This window comes from Salvelinus sp. IW2-2015, unplaced genomic scaffold (genome assembly GCF_002910315.2).
Source record: "Salvelinus sp. IW2-2015 unplaced genomic scaffold, ASM291031v2 Un_scaffold1046, whole genome shotgun sequence".
Classification (NCBI taxonomy): domain Eukaryota; kingdom Metazoa; phylum Chordata; class Actinopteri; order Salmoniformes; family Salmonidae; genus Salvelinus; species Salvelinus sp. IW2-2015.
The window spans coordinates 244,809-268,228 of record NW_019942701.1 but is presented as its reverse complement, the minus strand read 5'-3'; the positions used below and the strand labels follow the sequence as shown (position 1 = coordinate 268,228).

General features: G+C 41.9%; 3 protein-coding genes across 5 annotated transcripts in view; 2 read left to right on the top strand and 1 right to left on the bottom strand.

Moving 5' to 3' along the window:
* Positions 1-2,694: 2,694 nt before the first annotated feature.
* On the top strand, positions 2,695-8,267 carry LOC139024122 (zinc finger protein 48-like). Of its 2 annotated transcripts, none has more exons than XM_070438583.1 (4): positions 2,695-3,269; positions 3,853-4,416; positions 4,669-5,445; positions 5,834-8,267. In XM_070438583.1, the coding sequence occupies exons 1-4, from the start codon at positions 3,008-3,010 to the stop codon at positions 6,784-6,786; spliced, it is 2,556 nt and encodes an 851-aa protein (XP_070294684.1). In that variant the 5' UTR covers positions 2,695-3,007; the 3' UTR covers positions 6,787-8,267. The 2 variants fall into 2 exon arrangements, with proteins under 2 accessions (XP_070294684.1, XP_070294685.1); XM_070438584.1 differs by having other exon boundaries at positions 2,697-3,269; positions 5,837-8,267.
* A 6,729-nt stretch (positions 8,268-14,996) lies between these two features.
* On the top strand, positions 14,997-18,603 carry LOC112069554 (zinc finger protein 777). Its single transcript, XM_024136892.2, has 4 exons — positions 14,997-15,354; positions 16,388-16,476; positions 16,714-16,804; positions 17,214-18,603. The coding sequence occupies exons 1-4, from the start codon at positions 15,141-15,143 to the stop codon at positions 18,404-18,406; spliced, it is 1,587 nt and encodes a 528-aa protein (XP_023992660.2). The 5' UTR covers positions 14,997-15,140; the 3' UTR covers positions 18,407-18,603.
* Positions 18,604-21,008: 2,405 nt separating this feature from the next.
* LOC112069547 (purine nucleoside phosphorylase) overlaps positions 21,009-23,420 on the bottom strand; it is a 36,172-nt gene continuing 33,760 nt past the window's right edge. For both annotated transcript variants that reach the window (XM_024136887.2, XM_024136886.2), the window contains exons 5-6: positions 23,263-23,420; positions 21,009-23,040 (exon numbers count right to left, since the gene is read on the bottom strand). The exon at positions 23,263-23,420 is cut by the window's right edge and continues 33 nt beyond it. In XM_024136887.2, coding sequence (XP_023992655.1) covers positions 22,823-23,040; positions 23,263-23,420 — 376 coding nt within the window. In that variant the 3' untranslated portion in view covers positions 21,009-22,822. The remainder of the gene's footprint in view (positions 23,041-23,262) is intronic.

Below are 23,420 nucleotides of genomic sequence, written 5' to 3'. Positions count from 1 at the left end.
GTGGAAGTCCTGGGCTGGCATGGTTACATGTTGTCTGCAGTTTTGAGGCCGGTTGGACGGACTGCCTAATTTGTTGTAGCCGGCTTATGGTAAAGAACTGAACGTTAAATTATCTGGCAACAGCTCTGGAGGACATTCCTGCAGTCAGCATGCCAATTTGCCACTCCCTCAAAACTTGAGACATCTGTGGCATTGTGTTGTATGACAAAACTGCACATTTTACTGTGGCTTTTTATTGTCCACAGCACAAGTTGCACCTGTGTAATGATCATGCTGTATAATCAGCTTCTTGATATGCCACACCTGTCAGGTGGATAGATTTTCTTTGCAAAGGAGAAATTCTCACTAACAGGGATGTAAACAAATTTGTGCAAAACATTTGAGATAAATAATATTTTTGTGCATATGGAACATTTCTGGGATCACTTATTTCAGCTCATGAAACATGGGACCAAGAATTTACATGTTGCGTTTATATTTCTGTTCAGTGCATATACGGTGCCAAGAAAGAGTATTTGCCCCCTTTCTAATTTTTTCTACTATTGCATATAAAGGGAACCTGAGTGAATAAATAACACAACAATTACCTGCTTATTTCATTTATTTAATAAACAAAGTTATGCAACACCCAATGCACCTGTGTGAAAAAGTAATTGTCCCCTGACACTCAATAACTGGTTGTGCCACCTTTAGCTGCAATGACTCCAACCAAACGCTTCCTGTAGTTGTTGATAAGTCTTTCAAGTCACTGTGGAGGAATTTTGGCCCACTCTTCAATGCAGAACTGTTGTAACTCAGCGACATTTGTGTGTTTTCAAGCATGAACTACCCATGTCATCCAAAAAGTTATACTTTTGAATCATCTGTCTACAGAACATTCTTCAAGAGTCTTGATGATCAGGTGCTTCCAGGTGCTTTTTGGCAAACTTGAGTCCACTTTTTGGGATGACGTGGGTCCCGTTATGCCTGGCGAAAACCAAACACTGCATTCCACAGTAAGAACCTCATACTACTCATACCAACGGTCAAGCATGGTGGTGGTAGTGTGATGGTTTGGGGATGCTTTGCTGCCTCAGGACCTGGATGACTTGCCTTAATAGAAGGAACCATAAATTCTGCTCTGTATCAGAGAATTCTACAAGAGAATGTCAGGCCATCCGTCTGTGAGCTGAAGCGCAGCTGGGTCATGCATCAAGACAATTATTCAAAACACACAATGAAGTCTACATGAAATGGCTAAAAAGCAACACATTTGAAGTTTAGGAATGGCCTAGTCAAAGTCCAGACCTAATGCCAATTGAGAATTTCTGGCAGGACTTGAAACTAGCAGTTCATGCTTGAAAACCCACAAATGTCGTTGAGTTGAAGGGGGCAATTACTTTTTCACACAGGGGTGTTGCATTACTTTTAAAAAATTAAATAAATGAAATAGTCATATTTTTTGGGGGGGGGGTATTTTTAAACTCAGGTTCCCTTTATCTAATATTAGGGTTTGGTTCAAGATCTGATAAAAAAATATGCGAAAATATAGAAAATCAGATAGGGGAAAACACTTTTTCATGCCACTGTATATATATATATATACACTACCGTTCAAAAGTTTGGGTTCACTTAGAAATGCTCTTGTTTTTTAAAGAAAAGCAAATTTTTTGTCCATTAAAATAACATCAAATGTGATGTCAGAGTTGGACATCCCAAGGATTTCTGATAGCAAGTAAATGACGTAAAAACATCTAGTCAAACGTCTGTAGCTTGCTGGTAAATCAGCCAATTACTGTCATAGTGTATATTCCGCCGACAGCCTAAATGGTTACATTTCCAGTTCGTGCATTTTGGGATTCAAAATAAAGTTTACCGGATATAATGTCTACCTGTACTGGGAAGGTTTAGGTTTCCAAAATATGAAGTATTCATATTTAAAGTATTAAAGATGTTGAACCTCTTTTCGTGTTATTTTTCTTTGCCTCGTCAAAAAAGTGACGCTAGATCTCAAATTCCGCTGTGCATCATCTTTTCTATTTACGGTTGACTATTTTCACCACTTCCGGCCTTAACCCTATTTTAGTTTGTTGCATCAAAGATTATCTATTATATTGACAAGATATTCGAGTAACCGCTCTAACAATGGAAATACATGTCATCAAAGCCGGAATGCAGGCAGGGGGAGGCGAGTTCAGGTGGGACCAGTCTAGCCAATGAGAAGGCAGATACGCGTGTGAACAGACATGGAGATAGATAGAGGACTCATCTTTGTATCTGTGCCATTATATCATCTGTGACAGCATGGGCAGCACCATTTTTTAAATTTAACTTGGCAAGTCAGTTAAGAACAATTCTTATTTACAATGACGGCCTACCCCGCCAAACCCTAACCTGGATGATGCTGGGCCAATTGTACGCCGCCCTATGGGACACCCAATCATGGCCGGTTGTGATACAGCCTGGAATCGAACCAGGGTCTGTAGCGACGACTCTAGCACTGATGCGCCACTGAAGAGCCATTTTCTTCTTCTTCATTGGCTGATTTCTCCCAACTCATAGGAATCTCCACCAAGTTGACTACTTTAAAATGATTTGAAGCCCTCAATTGGCAATGTTATATCCATGATGAGGCCTCTATCTAGCTCTATGACAAATCCGATATAGTCGTATTTTTCTAAATTTACGAAATGTCACATGCGTTTACTTATACCAGTGCATGCATAACAAGCTAGCCATTACGAAACGTCTATTGTATCAATATTGTATTGTATTTGCCTCACGTAGCAAATTAACAATTCAATTTTCCGTTGACCTCTATACAAAAATTCCTCACGTCGTGGGCAGATTTTGGGTGGAGTAAAAGCTCTCGCTTCGCCTTTTCCTCTCTGTAGCTGCACATAACTACACGATTCACATTGTTGCTAGCATATTTAAACCAAATTATTAGCATATTACTTAGATACAAAGTTTCAATCATCTGCAGAAGCAAGACCGAACTCTGTTTAGTTTTCGCAAACGTTTGAAAATGTTGAGCAGTGTTTCTCTCCGGGCTCAAATCGCTTCCATCATAGAGGTACTTTCTAAAGCTGCGGTTGCAGAAATTGGCAAAGTAGTCGACGATGGCATAGTTGTGTTACGTGTAGAAATGTGTCGACGGGAAAATGAAATCAACGTCCTGAAAAATAATGTACAACAACTTGACAGCGAGCTTCGAAGAGCTCGAGGGATTAATGCTCGAAGACGCATTCATCATGGTCGATCAGTCGCTGCTGAGAATCTTAGGAGAGGTGGGTCGACGTAGTGGTACTAACTATTTTATAATCAATAGTTATCAATAGCTAACTGTGTACGTGACGTAACATTAGTCAGCCAGAAATATTTGCAGGTAAACAATGTAGGCGTATTTAATCAGCCTACTCACGTCCACACAGCACTGAGCCCAGGGCTAACGTTAGGGCCCTACAACAGACGAGTGTGTCCTCGGGTCATATCTGTCTGTGCACAATGGGATGGGAGAGGAATAGCAATGACTCATTATAACCAATTCAGTGGCCTTGTTAGAGTGAAGGCCTACACCCTGAGATTGGAAGGTTGGGGGTTCGACCACAGACTGTCTCTGCTTGACACTCAGCATTAAGGAGATGGATTTGGGAGTAAGGTCCTACGACAGACAAGTATCCTGTCCAGGGGGTGTACTTGTACATCCCGCTATAGAAACAGGAGGCATGTGAAATCAAATCATTATTATTACAAACCATTACACCCTTCTTTGACTCAACTGCCCACAGGGACACATCCATTTAGATTACTATTAAAACAACCAATCAATTATTTTGATGACTGACATACAATACTTATTCATTTCCACAGGGCCTCGTAAAGGTGGTACCACTTGTGTGGGGAAGACCTCGCTTGAAAAACTGCAGCCTGAGGAAGATTTTAATGAAAAAGATCGACCTGCGGATGAGATTCTGGTGAAGACTGAGCCAGGAGGAGAGGGTCAACAGGAAGAGCGGACTACAGGGATAAAAGACAAGGAAGCATCATGCAGCAGTGTTTTCTTTCCAGGGAAACCATATTTAGAGTCAGACGTCAGAGAGGATATGATTTTACAGCTCAGACAGCAACAACGTTATCGGCAGTCAGACGCGCTCAGGAGAACAAGCGACGGCACAGTACAGTCAAATCCAGACCCTCAAAGTGTATTGGGTTCTGACCCAAATTATAATACGGCAAGGAGAGCGAGCAACAAAATATTTTGCCAGGTTAAGAAACACTTCATTTGCACACTGTGTGGAAAGAGTTTTGAACGTTACGGTCATCTTGAAAGGCACCAGAGAATTCATACGGGTGAGAAACCGTACAGCTGTGACATATGTGGAAGGTGTTTCAACCAGAAGGGTAGTCTCAAAGGGCATCTGAAGACTCACAGAGGTAAGAGATTAGAATCACTTATTAGGTTATAGGTCATAGACAATTCCATGTACGCATACCAAATAACAACCTATTCCCTATATAGTGCATTACTTCTGACTAGGGCCCATAGTGTAGTGCATCATATAGGGAATAGGGTACTGTTTGGGACACACTCACTACATAATGACATCCAATATATTGGTTATTAATAGGACATAAACAATTCTATGCCTCATTGTTTTATTAATCAAATGTAATCTTTCCACACAGTATCGATGGATGGACTAGCTAACAACGAAGAGAAGCCTCCCCTGGATAGACGTCAGACGGAGGAAGAGCAGTTGAACGAAAAGGACGAAGTGTTCCAAACTGCTCCTCAGATGCCTATGAAGTCTGAGCCAGGGGAGGAGAAGGATGCATTCCAGACACTAGATCCTAAAGCAGAAGAACAGACTGCAGGGAGAGCAGAACAGCAACTGGATGAGGAATTGTCGATGTACGAGAGAGACAGCCAGCCGTGGATGTCCGGTCCGCAAGCAGACAACGATATGGAGACGAGCAATTCAGAATATTTCAGCAGTTCAGGTCAGAACTCCCAGTGTCTCACTGATCACTCTCCTGTACTTCCTGTCCCAGGAATGGTGGAGGCGTCATGCAGCAGTGCTTCATYTCCAGGGAAACCATATGTAGATGTCAGCGAGGATATGATTTTACAGCTCAGGCAGAAACATTATGGATCTTCAGACACACTCTTGATAGCAAGTGTCGGTACAGTACAGCCAAACTCACAGGTCATGGACGGGGCTTCTCTGAACCATCCTCCCATCTTCTCCAGTTTTCCGGAAAGGAAAGTGAAAACCTTCCAAGGAGTCACCAAGGACAAGAAGTGCTTCATCTGCTCATTCTGTGGGAAAGTTTTTGAGCGTGTTGGTCATCTGGAAAGGCACCAGCGAATTCATACGGGTGAGAAACCGTATAGTTGTGACATATGTGGAAGGTGTTTCAACCAGAAGAGTAGCCTCAAAGGGCATCTAAAGACACACAGAGGTAAGAGATGAGAATAATATTGATGTTTTCATACTTTTAATATGTGAAAAGGTTAACTCTTAAGTGCATAAATCAGTCAATCATTCTGTAATTAACAGACAGTACGCCCGTTATATAATTAAATAAGGCTTAAATAAGGTGCATTCTTAATGCAACCCTATTCCCTTTTATAGTGTACTACTATTGACCAGGACACAAAGGGCTCTGATCAATAGTAGTACACTACATACAGAATAGGGTGCCATTTTGGGATGGATACGAAGTGTTTTCCTGTTCTCTGTCGGGTTTAAGATGACGTTAAACAGTTCATGTTGGATGATTTACATTGTTTGAATTGCCATGTTGTTAAAATCTATGCTAAAATACTTGATACTCTTTTCCTGTCAAGCAGACGATGCTGACATGCTAACGGGACAACCGCCGCTTGATGATAAGAAGCCTGACGTTTATCCTAGACCCTTGGAGAATCCAGAGGAACCGAGGGATCAGCCCTCACCTGCTGAAGCACAGCCTAGCTCCGGGCACAGTGAGGAGGAGGAGGGCAGGGGGCAGGGGTTGGTGGGGGAAGCAGAGAAAGAGAAGCAGTTTGAATCCCAGATACTCAGTCAGTCAGGACCTCTACACCAACAAAGCACAGAGCGACCAGGTTACCAGGACGACCCAGAGTATGTCATGGATGAGAGGGAGAGTCAGCTGTGTAGATCTTTCACAGAGAGGCACAGTGATACTGCGTCTGGATCACTACATCCAGGTTGCTCCTCCGATGTGACAAAGCAGCAGAACTCCCATCCTGTTTCACCCAGTGTCAAATACCATCACAGTCCTTTTGATGGACTGCACCRCCACCACGGGTTCTATACGTCAGCTTCTAGAGAGGTGGAACTGGGAGACGTGTCTTTTCAGGAAGAGAAAGACAAGTTGGATGTGATTGAGCAAGAGCAGTATGCAGGGATGGTTCTACATGCAAGGAACAGGGAGGATGGTGATGGGACAATACTACCCAGGTTTCAGAACCGGGTACCACCGCCACMACTACCTGTAGAGGAGGAAACGGCAATGAGCGCTTACATCACAGAACCAAACTACAGTCAAGAGGGGATTTTATTTGCCCTTGGCATAGACAGTTTTGACAGTACAGAGGGCAGCAGTGCCACTACAGACGACACAAGAAATAGATGTTTCATATGCTCCTTTTGTGGAAAGAGTTTTGATCGCCATAGTCACTTTGAAAGACACCTGCACACTCATACTGGTGAGAAGCCCTACAGCTGTGAGATATGTGGTAAGACTTTCACTCAGAAGAGCAGCCTGAAAGCTCATCAGAGACTTCATACAGGTTAATCAAGGGCCAAAGAGTCTTAGTTTGTGTTCCGAATGGCACCCTATAACATTATTTAGTACACTACTTTTTAGGGTATGAATTGCCATTTGGGATGCACACTTACCTTGCTGAAAGTTGTTTCCGCCTCATCAAAACTCAATCAACACCAGTTAATAGGTATGGGACATTTGGCTGCTATTGTTAACACGTTGATGGTGTCTTAGTTTGTGTTCCGAATGGCACCCTATAACATTATTTAGTACACTACTTTTTAGGGTATGAATTGCCATTTGGGATGCACACTTACCTTGCTGAAAGTTGTTTCCGCCTCATCAAAACTCAATCAACACCAGTTAATAGGTATGGGACATTTGGCTGCTATTGTTAACACGTTGATGGTGTTGCAACAGTTTAGAAGTCCAACTAAATTGTGTTGATAAGATGTCTTGTTTGTTTGATATGGTCGTTTTTACTTTTTAATTATATATATTTTTTTACCTTTTTTAATTGAGAATCAATTCTCATTTACAATAGCGATATTCAAATGTTGGTGTTACGTAAAAAGGAACAGTTGAGTAGTTCTTTGTTTTATGTCATCAGGTATCTCTCCAATAATGTAAAAGGGTTTTTAAGAAAAACCTTCCTGCATCAACCAATCAATGATCATTGATCCAATTTAACATGTAGGCTACATATCCATTTTTTTGTGTGTGAAGACCTTGATGGTAGGGTTGCGTCTATAACCCTTGATCATGACTCTGTTGCATTACATTACACATAAATCATTGGACGTAAGCGTCTTCTGTTTGGGGGAGTTTTAAGAGCCCAGACATTCGGTCTGAACATTACCATGCGTCGCTTGTGGTATGGTTTTGGAAGCATAAGGATCTTATCTTTCATATCAGCTAGAAAATATATTTTTTTAAAGTTAAATTAATACACACCTTTTTTTATAGGGTTAGTGTTTCCACAAGGCTGATTAGCCATCTCCTAACACCTGTGTGTAAATGGATGCCACCACAAACACGGAAAAATACTGTCTTCTGCAACTGTGTTAAAACAGTACGTTTCTATTTGTGAAATAATTTTTTTGATGTAACATTAAAGTAGAGGGATTTATGTATCTAGAACCAACTGCTGCAATTGAGAATAGATTCACGTTTAGATGGTGTTTTTGGCTGTTTTGGCTTCCAGACCCAATTTGCCTCTAAACAGAACATTTCAGGTCCTTGGACAATAAGGAGTAACGTTAGGCTCCTTTAGTTCATTATTGGTCTAGGTTGCTTACTACTCAATGAGTAGAGTAGTTCAAATGATTTAGTTTTTTTACTCCAGCTATCCTAACCCAGGAAAATCAACCAAATAAATTTTTGCTTTGATTTGTTTTTTGGGTGTTTTTTGCTTGTGGATTTTTGAAATAAATGTGAAATTGTGAACGTCTCAATTTTGTGTGTTAATTGTTTTATTCAGTGACAGTAAAATAAAATGTTTTATAAGAGGATTCCTATTTCTGCCCTTGCAAATTTGGTGTTCACTTTTGTTGTACTTACGGTAACAAACATTAGACTCATGTTTGAGAAGGTTTTGCCCACCTCCGTTAAGGTGTTTTAAATGACAAAGAATGGGACATGTAGCGGCTCTGTGCAAAGGAATGAAAAGATATGAGGGGAACAGGATTATGGTGAATGTGGGAACAATGTCAAGGTTAACTGCTGTGTGTGTGTGTGTGGGGGGGAGGTGGGGGCACAGTGCAGCATTTGGTGGATGCCAGGTGCAGAACGTGGCTAGAGAGGCCCAAAGATATAAAATCATACATAATGTCTCTTAGGCAGAGGCTTCAATGCAGATTGGTGGAACTATTCGGCAGAATGATGGAGATGACAGGGTCAGTCCTGGAATAAGTGGACCTATTGTAGGAGTTCTGTTGGTCCTGACACCATTACGAGGCCTGTTCTGAAAGCTTGCTCTCACAAATGTGTCGTGTCAAAAGTCACCTTGATAGTTAATCAGATTGACTTTATAGCCTTCATTGGAAAGGTTATCAACATGACTGTACTTGAGGAAAGAAGAACTGCCAAGTTGAAGGTTATTGTGGGAGCAGCAACAGAGTTTTTAGGAGTAACAGATATTACTGTCGCCATGATTGTTGACATGTTGACTTTTAATAATTATAATGATTGAATGTCTCAGTATAATGATAAAGTCATGGTTTTTGTCATCCTTCAGTGGAATGCCAGAAGCCTTATTGCTAACGGTCAGGACTTTAAGAAGTATGGAATTGATTTAGAGATCAAACCTGATGTGATATGTGTTCAAGAAACGTGGTTTAGACCACATCTTGATTTTATTATTCCTGGTTATTGTTCAGTCGGATCTTATTGGACAGGGTGGGTGGTTGTGCTACATTCATAAGGGAAGGTCATATATATGGTAATATACCTGTCCCATCTGAATATGAATGTGTGATGGTGGGAATCTACAGTGCAGGTAGTAATATTGAGTAGCAACATTTTTATAACCCTTGTCGTCAACTATCTGTAGCGATGTTTGATGAAATATCTGGAGAATTGGGCTCTAGAGAGTTACAGTGCATTCAGAAAGTATTCAGACCCCTTGACTTTTTCCACATTTTGTTACGTTACAGCCTTGTTCTAAAATTGATGAAATTGTTTTTTGACCCTCATCAATCATAACACAATACCCCATAATGACATCACAATACCCCATAATGACATCACAATACCCCATAATGACAAAGCAAAAACAGGTTTTTAGACATTTCTGCACATTTATTAAAAATAAAAAAACAAAATAAGACATTTGCATAAGTATTCAGACTCTTAACTCAATATTTTATTGAAGCACCTTTGGCAGCGATTACAGCCTCGAGTCTTTTTGGGTATGACGCTACAAGCTTGGCACACCTGTATTTGGAGAATTTCTCCCATTCTTCTCTGCAGATCTTCAAGCTCTGTCAGGTTGGATGGGGAGCGTCGCTGCACAGCTATTTTCAGGTCTCTCCAGACATGTTTGATCGGGTTCAAGTCCGTTGATGAGTAAAAAAAACTCACTTTTAGAGTAAGGCTGTAACGTAACAACATGTGTAAAAAGTCAAGGGGTCTGAATACTATATGAATGCACTGTATGTGCCAGTGAGTGAAGTGGGTGACAAAACGAAGGTGGTTCCTTGGTGGACCGAAGAGTGCACTGCGGCTATTCGAGAAAGAAATAGCGCTTACAGAGTGTTGTGTAGGAATACAGTGCCTTCGGAAAGTATTCAGACCCCTTGACTTTTTCAAAATTTTGTTACGTTACAGCCTTATTTTAAAATTGATAAAATAAAAAAAATGTCCTCAATAATCTACACACAGTACCCCATAATGAGAAAGCGAAAACAGGTTTTTAGAAATTTTTGCAAATGTATTCAAAATCAAAAATAAATACCTTACTTACGTAAGTATTCAGACCCTTTGCTATGAGACTCAAGCTCAGGTGCATCCTGTTTCCATTGGTCATCCTTGAGATGTTTCTACAACTTGATTGGAGTCCACCTGTGGTAAATTCAATTGTTTGGTCATGACTTGGAAAGGCACACACCTGTCTATATAAGGCCCCACAGTTGACAAAAACCAACCATGAGGTTGAAGGAATTGTCTGTATAGCTCCGAGACAGGGTTGTGTGGAGGTACAGATCTGGGGAAGGGTACCAAAACATTTCTGCAGCATTGAAGGTACACAAGAACACAGTGGTCTCCATCATTTGTAAATGGAAGAAGTTTGGAACCACCAAGACTGTTCCTAGAGCTGGCTGCCCAGCCAAACTGAGCAATCGAGGGAGAAGGGCCATGGTCAAGGAGGTGGCCAAGAACTCGATGGTCACTCTTTCAGAGCACTAGAGTTCATCTGTGGAGATGGGAGAACCTTCCAGAAGGACAACCATCTCTGAAGCACTCCACCAATCAGGTCTTTATGGTAGAGTGGCCAGACGGAAGCCACTCCTCAGTAAAAGGCACATGACAGCCCGCTTGGAGTTTGCCAAAAGGCACCTAAAGACTCTCAGACCATGAGAAACGAAATTATCTGGTCTGATGAAACCAAGATTGAAAACTTTGGCCTGAATGCCAAGCGTCATGTCTGGAGGAAACCTGGCACCATCCCTACGGTGAAGTATGGTGGTGGCAGCATCTTGCTGTGGGGATGTTTTTCAGCGGCAGGGACTGGGAGACTAGGCAGGATCGAGGCAAAGATGAATGGAACAAAGTACAAAGGGATCCTTGATGAAAATCTGCTCAGGACCTCAGACTGGGGCGAAGGTTCACCTTCCAACAGGACAAGGACCCTAAGCATCACAGCCAAGACAAATCAGGAGTGGCTTCAGGACAAGTATCTGAATGTCCTTGAGTGGCCCGGACTTGAACCGGATCGAACCTCTCTGGAGAGACCTGAAAATAGCCATCCATCTTGACAGAGCCTGACAGAGCTTGAGAGGATCTGCAGAGAAGAATGGGAGAAACTCCCCAAATACAAGTGTGCCAAGCTTGTAGCATCATACCCAAGAAGACTCAAGGCTGTAATCGCTGCCAATTGCATGCTCCTTCAAAACTTGAGACATCTATAGCATTGTGTTGTGTGAAGAAACTGCACATTTTAGTGACCTTTTATCGTCCCCAGCACAAGGTGCATCTGTGTAATGATCATGTTGTTTAATCAGCTTCTTGGTAAGCCACACCTATCAGGTGGATGGATTATCTTGGCAAAGGAGAAATGCTCACTAACAAGAACATCAATAAATTTGTGTGCAAAATCTGAGAGAAGTTTTTGTGCACATGGAACATTTTGGGGGTCCTTTATTTCAGCTCATTAAACATGGGACCAACACTATACATGTTGCGTTTATATTTTTGTTCAGTATAAATAAGCAATGCAGGTGTGACATTTTAAATGCTCATGTTAGTGTGTATAAGAAAAGAGACACTGTTGATTCTTCTTTGAATGCAGATTTTACCATACATGAGATGTGTTCTACAGCTGCACCATCGAGAGCATCCTGACTGGTTGCATCACCGCCTGGTATGGCAACTGCTTGGCCTCCGACCGCAAGGCACTACAAAGGGTAGGGCGTACGGCCCAGTACATCACTGGGGCCAAGCTTCCTGCCATCCAGGACCTCTATACCAGGCGGTGGAAGGCCCTAAAAATGGTCAAAGACTCCAGCCACCCTAGTCATAGTCTGTTCTCTCTGCTACCGCATGGCAAGTGGTATCGGAGCGCCAAGTTTAGGTCCAAGAGGCTTCTAACAGCTTCTACCCACAAGCCATAAGACTCTTGAAACATCTAATCAAAAAGGCTACCCAGACTATTTACATTAGGCCCCCCCGCCCCCCCCCCCCCCTCTTTTTACGGCTGCCTCCTTACTCTGTTTATTATCTATGCATAGTCACTTTAATAACTATACCTACATGTACATATTACCTCGACTAACCGGTGCCCCCGCACATTGACTCTGTACCGGTACCCCCCTGTATATAGCCTCCACATTGACTCTGTACCGGTACCCCCTGTATATAGCCTCCACATTGACTCTGTACCGATACCCCCTGTATATAGCCTCCACATTGTTGTTTTACTGCTGCTCTTTAATTATATGTTACTTTCATTTCTTATTTTTTTATGGATCTTTCTTAAAACTGCATTGTTGGTTAAGGGCTTGTAAGTAAGGATTTCACTGTGAGATCTACACCTGTTGTATTCGGCGTGTGACAAATAACATTTGATTTGATTTTCAGCCTTAATAGGCTGTAGATATACAGCCCTAGGTCATGATCAGTTGTGCTATGTAATGTTTAAGCATCTCTGTACCTGATGAGGTCATGTACGTTCTCCTAGGATAATTTAATAAGATTTGTAGTGAGGGGTTTATACCTTCTGGTTGTAAACATGCAGTAATATTACCTTTTGTATAGCCTGGTAAGGACCCTTCATGTGCTGATAGTTAGACCAATAGCACTGACCTCTAACTTGTGTAAATTGATGGAAAATATGATAGTCATCAGATTGTCATATTTCCTGGAACATAGAGGTTTATTGAGTCAATGTCAAAGTAGATTCTGTAAAGGTCGATCTACTTTGGATGCATTAGTAAAGGTGAGCAAGTTGAAAATACTCTGGCCATGCTACTGTCTTTTTTTTATATATTGAAAAGACACCATGTGGAGAGAAGGCCTACTGATTCAGATGGAAAGACTTGGTATTGGTGGGAGATTATATATCTGTGTTTTATCCTTCTTATTTAATCACATTTTAAATTAAAATAGGATCCATTTTATCTGATGCCTATGTAGTTGACAATGGTATTCCTCAAGGCAGTGCTGTCAGTCCTATTTTGTTCAATATTATGATTAATGATTTGTTTTCGAATGTAGATAGGGGTATTGGGGCTTCCCTATATGCTGATGATGGAGCTATATGGAAGAGGGGAAGGAATGTCTCTCGTGACCAAATCTATTCAACAAGATTTACTGGGGTTTAAAATTGTCAGAGACAAAGTCTTGCTGTATGTTCTTCTCAAAGAAGAAAGTTGCCGATAATATACAGTTGTTTCTGTACGGACAGCCTATGGGGAGGGTTTCTATGTACAAATATTTGGGTCTATGCTTCAATGAGAGATATACATGGAAAGATCATGTCATAAATGTTGAAACCAGGTGTAAGAAGGTGGTGAATCTTATGGCTCGGTCTCTGGTTATGAATGGGGTGATGACAGACCATCGTTGATGGATATTTATAGAGCTCTGATCGGGACCACAATTGATTACGGGTGTATAGTTTATGGAACAGCGGCGAAGACTTGGCTTCAGAGGCTGGACAGAATCCAGTATATAGTTTTAAGGATATGTATTGGTGCATTTAAATCAACATCTGTATGTGCATTACTAGTGGAGGCAGGTGAGATGCCATTGGATATACAGAGTAAAAAACTGTCATTAGCTTATTGGGTTAGGCTGAAAGGCTGTGAGGTTGCGCATCTCACTGCTACTGTGCTAGATGACTGATGGGAATATACTAGTAGACAAGGCAGTGGGTTTGGTTGGACAGATGGAAAGCTTGCTCATGAGAGTGGTTTGAGGGAGTTGGAGGTTGGCCCTTCTGTGCTGATAGGGCATGTTCCTCTGTGGTTAATCCCAGATCCTGTTTATCTAACCTTGGTAGAGAATAAAATATTGGTCAGAAGTCAGTGATTTAAGGAAACTGGTTGACAATTACATTGGTAGAAGTTGTTATGCCTTTTTACTGTTTTCACAGATGGATCCAAGGACCCAGATAGTAGGCGCACAGGAGCAGGCATTTATGTTCTTGAATTTAATGTGCAGATATGTAGAATACTAACAGACGAACTGTCAGTATACTCCGTTGAACAGTTGGCGATAGTAATTGCCCTTCAGTGAGTGGAGGACGTTCAACCTGTCAGAATGATATATAATATGCTCAGATTCTCTGTCTATATTGAATAGTTTATCATCTGGCAAATCTAATAGGAGTGACCTACTATTGGAGGCATTAATGTTATTATGGAGAATTAAGATACTGGGTGAAGTAGTGAGATTCTGCTGGGTCCCAGCCCATTTGGGTGTGGAAGAGAATGAAATTGTAGACCACATAGCCAAAAGAGCTTTAAAATGAGTCATAATTTATATGAATGTTCCACTGGGTAAAGGTGAGGCCAAATGTAAGATCAGAGCCTTTTTGTGTGGCAGAAAAGATGGGACCCTGAGCCCAGGGGTCGGCATTTATATTCCCTCCAAAGAAAGGTTGGTGGACCAAGATTCAAAGGTCAGATTAGGAAGGAAGAGGTGGTATTGGCTTGACGTGTCTAGGACATTATACATTGAACTCGTCTTTACATCTTGTTGGCAAGCATGTGACTGGTTTGTGTCTGGAGAGTATGGTCGATGAAACGATGGAGCATGTGTTGTTATATTGTTGCAAGTATGTTGAAGAGAGGGAAAGATTTAAGTGTAGGTCATTGAGGTTGGACAGGGTTGGGGGGTTTGGAAGGGATTTGGGGCATGGTCTATTAGAAGTTAATAGGCTTTTTTTTATCTCTCTCAGAAGTGCTGAGTTAGGTTGGAGGATTTAGAAATGTGGAACTAATGTTGTAAACCATGATTGTCTATACACTCCAGCACAGTAGGTGGCGGCAGGCACCTTTAACATTTGTTTGCTGACCGCCATTATATGATAGAAGAAGATTTAGACTCGGAAGTAGATAGCCAACGTTAGCTAGGTTTATTTTGCAGACATTTAAATTGGCTGATGTAGCTAGCTAGCTTTTAGAATAACATTTACATTAACTCGTTTTTAAACGACACTCAAAATGTCTAACTGTATCGCCCTTCAGACACAACTAACCTCGATCATGGAGGTTTTAGCCAAATCAGCGGTGGCAGAAATCGCCAAACTTATCGATGACAACTGTGCTGTATTACATTTCGAAATATCTCGGAAGCATAATGAAAATGAAATTCTGCGGAGAAAACTGCTCCTGATGGATAATGAACTGAAGATTGCGCGGATTCCACGACAAACTGGTGAGTACTGTACCAGTTAACGTTACTGTTATGTTAGCTAGTTAACGTTAGCTCCAAAGCGCTAAATCGTACAGGCTAGGCCTCTATTGTTATTTGTAGATAAGGCTATTCTAATACCTAGCTAAGTATTTATGTGGTGGTGTTTATTCAAGGAAAACATTAGATAGAGAAATATAGATGTTATTGGGCCGATTTTTATTTTAAAATGTAGTTGTCAGGCTAACGTTACCTACCAGCTAGCTCAGGACACCACAGAGTAGACGCTAGATATGGCTCAGAAAACGTACCTCAATCCAGGGATGGAAGATGACGCTGTAATCCTAATTTTCCCATTATCAAAATGTTACATCGAAAATATTGAAATACTGCTATTTCTTTATTAAACTGCCTTTGTCGTCCCAATGTTAGTCTACCTAGGCTATAGCAGCCCATGGATTCCGTGAAAATACGACGCCTAGCGTTGAGGTGAGTAGTTACCTGAAGTGTTGTGGAATCCAATGGGTTGCTTTAGTCTAGCATGAGGACAAAAAGGTCAGTTTAAGTAAAAGCGATCAGTATTTGTCTTCTCAGTGTATCATTTTGGACAATTAGTAGTACAGCGCCATCTTCTATCCCTGGATTGAGGAACGTTGGTTAGAAAACTCGGGGCTCCCGAGTGGTGCAGCGGTCTAAGGCACTGCATCTCAGTGCTTGAGGCGTCACTACAGACACCCTGGTTTAAATCCATGCTGTATCACAACCGTCCGTGATTGGGAGTCCCATAGGGCGGCGCACAATTTGTTCTTAACTGACTTGCCTAATTAATTAAAGGTTACACACACACACACACACACACACACACACACACACACACACACACACACACACAACGTTTCCTGAACCATATCTCGCGCCGGCTCTGGACCATACTGGGAAGATGTACTTACAGCGACCATAAATAAGGTCGGAATCTTATGGTTGCCTACCTGTCAAAAAAATACTACTGGAGAGTCCTGGGAGTGTCCTTTATGTCTGTAATAATTTGCTGTTTCAGAGAAATACATGGAGAGCTGTGCTTCAGACTGGAGACCCAGTCAACGAGGAGATGAGGATGTGTTTGGGTCAGCTTTGGGAGAAGTCAAGGTCTGTGCTCCATAGACTGATTCTTGTGCAGTTGAATCAGAGATTGGTAGTATCGTATTCCTTTCGGCTCCGAGTAGACCGAAGGGCCTTGACGGTGCATGTCTGTTGAGGCCCTTTGACAACTAGGAGCCGAAAGGGATACAACGTCTCTAGAAAAACCATAACCCAATGAAATCTTACAGACTTGAAACCTGACAAATTGACAATGCATACTGTTTAATAGTTTCGTACTTCTAGTTTGCAGAGATAGAAACCCCTTTCATTAAGGTAGAGAGACAGGATGATGGATCATGGAGACGGGAGCAACACAGAGAACCAAATGGACAGGGTAACTGAATTCATTGGGCCATTGGACATGGTAACTGCATTCTTCGGGCAGGGCAACTGCATTCATTGGGTTCATTGGACAGGCCTACTTCTATTCAAAACACTGGCTCTGTCCCAAATGGTACCCTATTCCCTATATAGTGCACTACTTTTGAACAGGGGCCCATAAAGCTTGGGTTAAATGGAGTGCACTATGTAGGGGATAGGGTGGGTTTGGGCTACTTTGTTTCCAAACAGTGTTCTACTGGCCATGGTGTTGAACCTTCATTTGATAACATTTGCTTTCCAATTATATCTTTTTTGGGACATATAAGAAGGACATGCAATTCTTGACATACTGTAAGTAACTACAAATATATCCTTTCTTTTGCTTTGCAATTATAACGATTGTCTTTGCACCTTCTATCTAGGAAACGCCACATACGGCAATAATGCCATTCAGAAGCTTCCCATTGGGAATCATCAGGACTTGGAAGAAGAAGAGAATCAGGACCCACTAATCCTCCTGGAGGAGCAGCTGGCAGAAGGTCAAGAGAAGCTTAGTGAGCTGTGCCAGTCTCAGTCTGGGCACTGTGGCGAGGAGGAGACCAGTGTTCTAGAGTTTGTAATAAAGACTGAGAAGGAGGAAGAACATTCTGGATTCAGTCAGGCGGGATGTCAGAGGAGCACAGTAAAGCAGCAGAACCCCTTGAGCTCTGAGTTTGTAATGGATGAAAGAGACAGTCAACTGTGGTCGTCTATAGTTCAAGGGAACGATGACATAGTCATAGAGACTGACTTTCCTGATTTCTCTTATGTAGCCGAGCAGTATTCAGAGAGTTTTCCAGATCGCTCCGTGGCTCAGCCCCAGCCACAGCCCCTCTCTAGCCCAGTGGAAGGCCCTAGTAAATCAGCCAGCTCACCTTTACAGAGACCGTGCAATGGATCAATGTACAACAAAGTCTTTCAGAAAGAGAAAGTAAGTGCATCTCAGTCTGTGTCTAGTTCTTTTCAGTGCCGACCGCAGATCAACCATTCACAGCAGCAGACCAGGCAGAGAGATCAGGTGTTCTCCCAGAGGAATAATCCCATCCCACCATCCAGGCCTCAAGACACTGGACACACAGCAGAGCGAAGCTTTGGACTGGGTGACACTGGCAGACCAACTGCCTCCCATTTAGGGATTCGATTGAACAATAACACTTTTACACCAGGTGGCCTCAGAAGCTTCACTATGCCTCATTATAATTCAAAGAATCACTGGGGTACAGCCATAACAGAGAAGGTTTTCAGTTGCTCGCAGTGCGGCAAGAGTTTTAGTCGCCTGTCCTATCTCAAGATACATCAGCGAAGTCACACGGGAGAGAGGCCGTTTCGGTGCACCGTCTGCGGGAAGAGTTTTCACTGCTCCTCGCACCTGACTATACACCACCGCATTCACACGGGAGAGAGACCCTATAGCTGTGCCACGTGTGGGAAGAGGTTTACCCAGCAGAGCAGTCTCAAGACACACCAGAGTGTCCACAGTGGAGAGAGACCGTATGGTTGCTCTCAGTGTGGCAAGACTTTCACTCTTCTGCACCATCTGAAGAGGCACAGGATTATTCATGCTGGGTATAGTTGAGTGGGTCTTATTATTATTATTATTATTAAACCTCTATCCAGGAAGTCCGTAAATATGGTCCTCAAAGCTGAGTTTAAGATGAAGTTATTTGTTTTACTTTAAAAATTAAAATAGTTCAAGAAAAATTAGAACTTTGATGTTTTATGCTAATTTCAACACTACAGAAACATTTCATGAAATAAAATACACAGTGAATAGTTTTGCATCAGGCCTTTTAATAAACTGTATGAAAATCGGTACTCTCCATAATCAAGTATTCTGGCTAAATGTTTTGTTATTACCTATTCATGTCATATAACAGTGGGTTTGTCCCAAATAGCACCATCTTCTCTATATAGTGCTCTACTTTCGACTACGGCCCATAGACGCACACAGTATGCTGTGGAACCAATTAATAATCAGGGAAACCTTTGTAGAGTCTTGACTGCTGTATTGGATTGTAAATTGTGAAAATCTCTACACACCAGAGGGCAGTGGTACTCAACTTTCAGAACAGAGCAAACTAATAGTCACCCTAGTGCAGTTTTGCTACAGGAACTAACCCCCATTTGAAGTTCTCCTTTACTGTAATGGCGAACCACTCATTTCAGCAGAGCGGGGTCAAAGAGAATATAGAGAACCTCTCCACAGAGTTGTCCTATTACAGAAATAGTGGTGCTATGATGCGTTTCCAATAAGTAAGGGCTTTGCAGATATATACTGAACAAAAATATAAACGCAACATGCAACAATTTCAAAGATTGTACTGAGTTACAGTTCATAGAAGGAAATCAGTCAATTGAAATAAATTCATTGGTGCTCTAATCTATGGATTTCACATCACTTGGCAGGGGCGCAGCCATGGGTGGGCCTGGGAAGACATAGACCCACCCACTTGGGAGCCAGGACCACCCACTGGGGAGCTAGGCCCAGCCAATCAGAATGAGTTTTCCCCCAGAAACTGGCTTTATTATAGACAGAAATACTCCTCAGACGATCCCGCAAGTGAAGAAGCAGGGTGCGGAGGTCCTGGGCTGACGTGGTTACACGTTGTCTGTGGTTGGGAGGCCAGGTTGGATGTACTGCCAAATTCTCTAAAATGACGTTGGAGGTGGCTTGTGATAGAGAAATTAACATTAAATTCTCTGGCAACAGCTTTTATTTTTTGTTCAGTATACATTTGAAAAGTTACAGTATGATCTGAAGCTGCTGTTTTAAGCATAGCAGAGTAACTTTGCAACAGTTAACTTCATGACTAGCCTGGGTACCAGTCTGTTTAGCTAATGTTCCACTCCTTGTCATATGCCATGGAGTATAAGGAGTGGAATGTTAGCCAAACAGACTGGTACCCAGGCTACGACATGGGTCAATGTTGATGTGGCTATGTGTGTGTGCATAGTTTCACATCTCTGGGGCGGAACCTTTAGTACACAGCAGATGCAGTATAAATGCCCTTTACAGAGCAAACAATGGCCTGAGCATTCTTCCCCATTTACAAACACTGACGTCACTTCCTGATTACTGTTCCTGCTCCCACCGGAGTAAAGTGAAGATGCCTCTGGACGCTGATCCAGTTTAGCATTTTCCCCACCAATGGTTAAGGTTAGGATTGGGGAAGGGGAAGCTGATCTTTGAGCTGTACCTAGGGGAAACTTTACCCCAGAGTGCTTCAACTACAGTTTCTAGTCTTGCCAAGGAACAGCTCGAAGCCTGGTAAAGGACCAGCAGCTCCAAGCCTGGTAAAGGACCTGCAGCTCCAAGCCTGGTAAAAGACCAGCAGCTCCAAGCCTGGTAAAGGACCAAATCCTATAGTTGATTCTGACTATTTGGGAAGGTTGCAGAAACGTTTGTCACTTGCGTTGATATGAAATAGGAAATGGATGTTTCCTTATTGGGGTCAGTAATTGATCTAAAAGTGTCATACAGTTAATACCTCTATTCTGGCCATCACCCCCCAGATTTAGTCTGTGTTCCCCTGCTCTGACGTTGTTGACTCATGCCAGATCTTACAACAGGTATTTTACGTATCAGATAACTACATCGTGTTATAACAATCTGGTGGCTGACTGCACTGTCTGATGTGGCACGCAACCATTGGTTGATGCATGCAATGTCTGAGCAGGGAAATGCGACCTTTGTGTTATTCTACAATTAAGGTGATGCTAGTTTTAAAAAGCAACCAGGTTTGGTTGAACTTGATTTAGATATTGACAACACAATTCTCAAGCGCAGTCATACTTTACACATTAGGCATAAAACAAAAATAGTTAATTATGATAGGAGGATCTGGGACACATCCCAAATGGCACCCGATTCCCTATATAGTGAACATGTTAAAAGCAGTGCACTATATAGGGAATAGGGTGCCATTTGGGACATACCCCTGCTCTTAAAGGGACGGGGAGGACTGCTTGTAAAACGTAGAACCTACTCATGACCTTGTATGGGTATATATAAGAAAACATTGCGCTGACGTCATGGAAATTGCTGGCTGGAGGTGCTACATGGCATTAAAATATGTTGGGTGAGAAAGTGGTAAAGAGCTTCCTGGATTGACGGTTGTGGTGAGACAACACAGTAATTCTACAGAGACATAGAAAACAAGTGACACTTGAACACCACAGTCTATCAAGTTGACTCTGTTTATTGTGACAGTAAGACTTGAGTGTAGCACCAACAAAATACCCTATATTCACCTTTCAATCCCCATCGATATACACATTCATGAGCATTCTTATAAGGCAAAGCTAAAACTACCCGCTGTTTGGAAGGTAAAATAATCTAGTTTAACCCCTTTTAAGACGTTGACGAAAAAGCATACATTACACGATAAAAAAGTGCTTCTATAAATAAGTATTAAAAATATACAGAGAACATAACTGTTAGTATACCAACACACTTCTACTTTACAGCACATTACAGTCACTGCTCTAAATTCAAACATGTCATTGGTAGCACTGGTGCTCCCAACTTTAAAACGTTAGAAGCACTATTTTTTTTTTTAAAGAACATATAGCCTATATTAATTCTATTTACTTCTGAAGCACATGTTGTGCCCTAGAAACGAATATGTTATGCTGTAAATACATTGGTTTATTATAAAAAGCTAAAATGTTGATACAAATACCGGTCATGTGGGGAATATAAGGTTTCTACATTATGTAAAAGCACTATTTTCTTATTGAGATGCATTACATTGAAAATGGTACAGTGTCTCTTTAAGAGCGTCAAGTTTGTGATGACTACATGCAAGATATCTGACATTCATGGTTTTGACTAGAAAGGGGTACGGCCATTACCGGAAGTGACTTTTTCATAGCAGGTTAGTAGAACTTATGCAGCAAGTTAGGATAACTAACGTGGTTGATTACGATACTTAGGTTAAGGGTATAAAATGGCTAGGGTTAGCTCAAATGCTCTCTTAACCTGCTACGTAAAGTCACTCTAGTCACAACCGTCATTCACTCATTGCTATGATCAGAGTTTCTAAACTCAGAGAGGCATAACATTGTGATACTTCCATGAACGCTTCGCAAAACCGACTCAACAAACCAGACTGGAGTTTGGGAAATCAATGAGAAGTGGAAAATTCTTCCTTAGTTGTTAATTTTCTCGATTTTCAATATAGATTCGAGCCAATGTTTTAAGTAGCTGAACATGTCATAACCTTGTTCAAGAGACAAACTGACACGTTTTCATTTATATCGAAGGAGTGCCATTGATTTTGCCGGAATGCAAATGCGCAGTTCAGTGCGACACGACAGTTCGACCCAATGACGTGTTTCTGCACATGAGTTTAGCCAACTAACTTTGCCAGGACATCGCATAACTACATGCGTGATCTGGGATTTCTATTGGAGAAGCAGTTTCTAGGCATCTTCATACTAAACCATCTTTACTAGAATCACCGATCTCCTGAAGAAGCTATCCCTTTTCCTTTCTTTCTGTGCTCCAAAATTAAAACTGCAGTCGCACAGCTAAATATTTTGTTGCATATGCGACCAACTTTAGAGCCCACTATATTATGGGAACACCCTTACGTTTTGGTAATTTACTTCACCTATATCATCTAATTTTAAAATCTACATATTAGTCACACTTGTTAGGGAAGGTACAACGTGCAAGTATTTCTGAACTGAACAAAAATAAATATAAAGTTAATTTAATGTATTATTGTCAGTCCGGGTCAATTCACCTCAATACAGCTCTATATTTATAAACGTGCAGGGCTCATAAATAATAGTACTTTACTCCGAATTGTCATTTTTTCATAACAAACATTAAACAATGATTCACGTTGTCAACAAACAGCTACCTTGAAGAATGTTAAAGTACAGAAAAAGAACAGCTTGGCTTGGCCAGACGCCCCCACCCCCCACACACACACAGACACACACACACACAGACACGGTGTGTAACCAGGGTCAGTCAGAGTTATCAGGCGTCGTTATTGTTGTGCTCTATGTAGGTCACCATGTTGGACACCAGTCTCTCTAGCTGCGTTGCCCTCAGCTGGCCTGTCTCCAGGACCTCCTTGTGGTTGGCCTTCTCCTGGCTGTCGTAGTCCATCACAGCCTGGTTGGTGATCAGGGACAGGGCGAACACACGCATCCCACAGTGACGCGCTACAATAACCTCGTGCACCGTACTCATGCCTAGAATAACGAGAAAGGGGAGAACAAAAGCAATGCACTAACTGACAATGTAATTCAAAAGTTGCATTCTTCATAATTCTGCATGAAATGCTGCAAGAACAACGGAGTGCTTGCAAAAGTATTGTTATGGCAGTGGAAGAAGTTTAGAAGTTTAAATTGTTGCTAGAGTAGAAGATGATTGTAGTAGTGCTGAGGTGTTGTGATAGCTGCTCCAGGACTCACCCACAGCGTCAGCCCCCAGTCTGTTCATCATACGACACTCAGCGATGGTTTCGAATGAGGGCCCGCCCAGGACGCAGTAAACTCCCTCTCTCAGGAAGTCACCAAAGCCAAGCTCCGCCCCCACACCTTGTGCCAGCTGCAGAAGTTCCCTGTCGTAC

What these genes read in the sequence shown, in the direction of transcription:
- LOC112069554 (XM_024136892.2), top strand. Translation starts at nt 15,141, where the DNA reads ATGTCTAACTGTATCGCCCTTCAGACACAACTAACCTCGATCATGGAG. An exon ending in GCGGATTCCACGACAAACTG is followed by an intron (nt 15,355 to 16,387) that starts GTGAGTACTGTA and finishes TTGCTGTTTCAG; the next exon opens with AGAAATACATGGAGAGCTGT. An exon ending in CAGCTTTGGGAGAAGTCAAG is followed by an intron (nt 16,477 to 16,713) that starts GTCTGTGCTCCA and finishes TCGTACTTCTAG; the next exon opens with TTTGCAGAGATAGAAACCCC.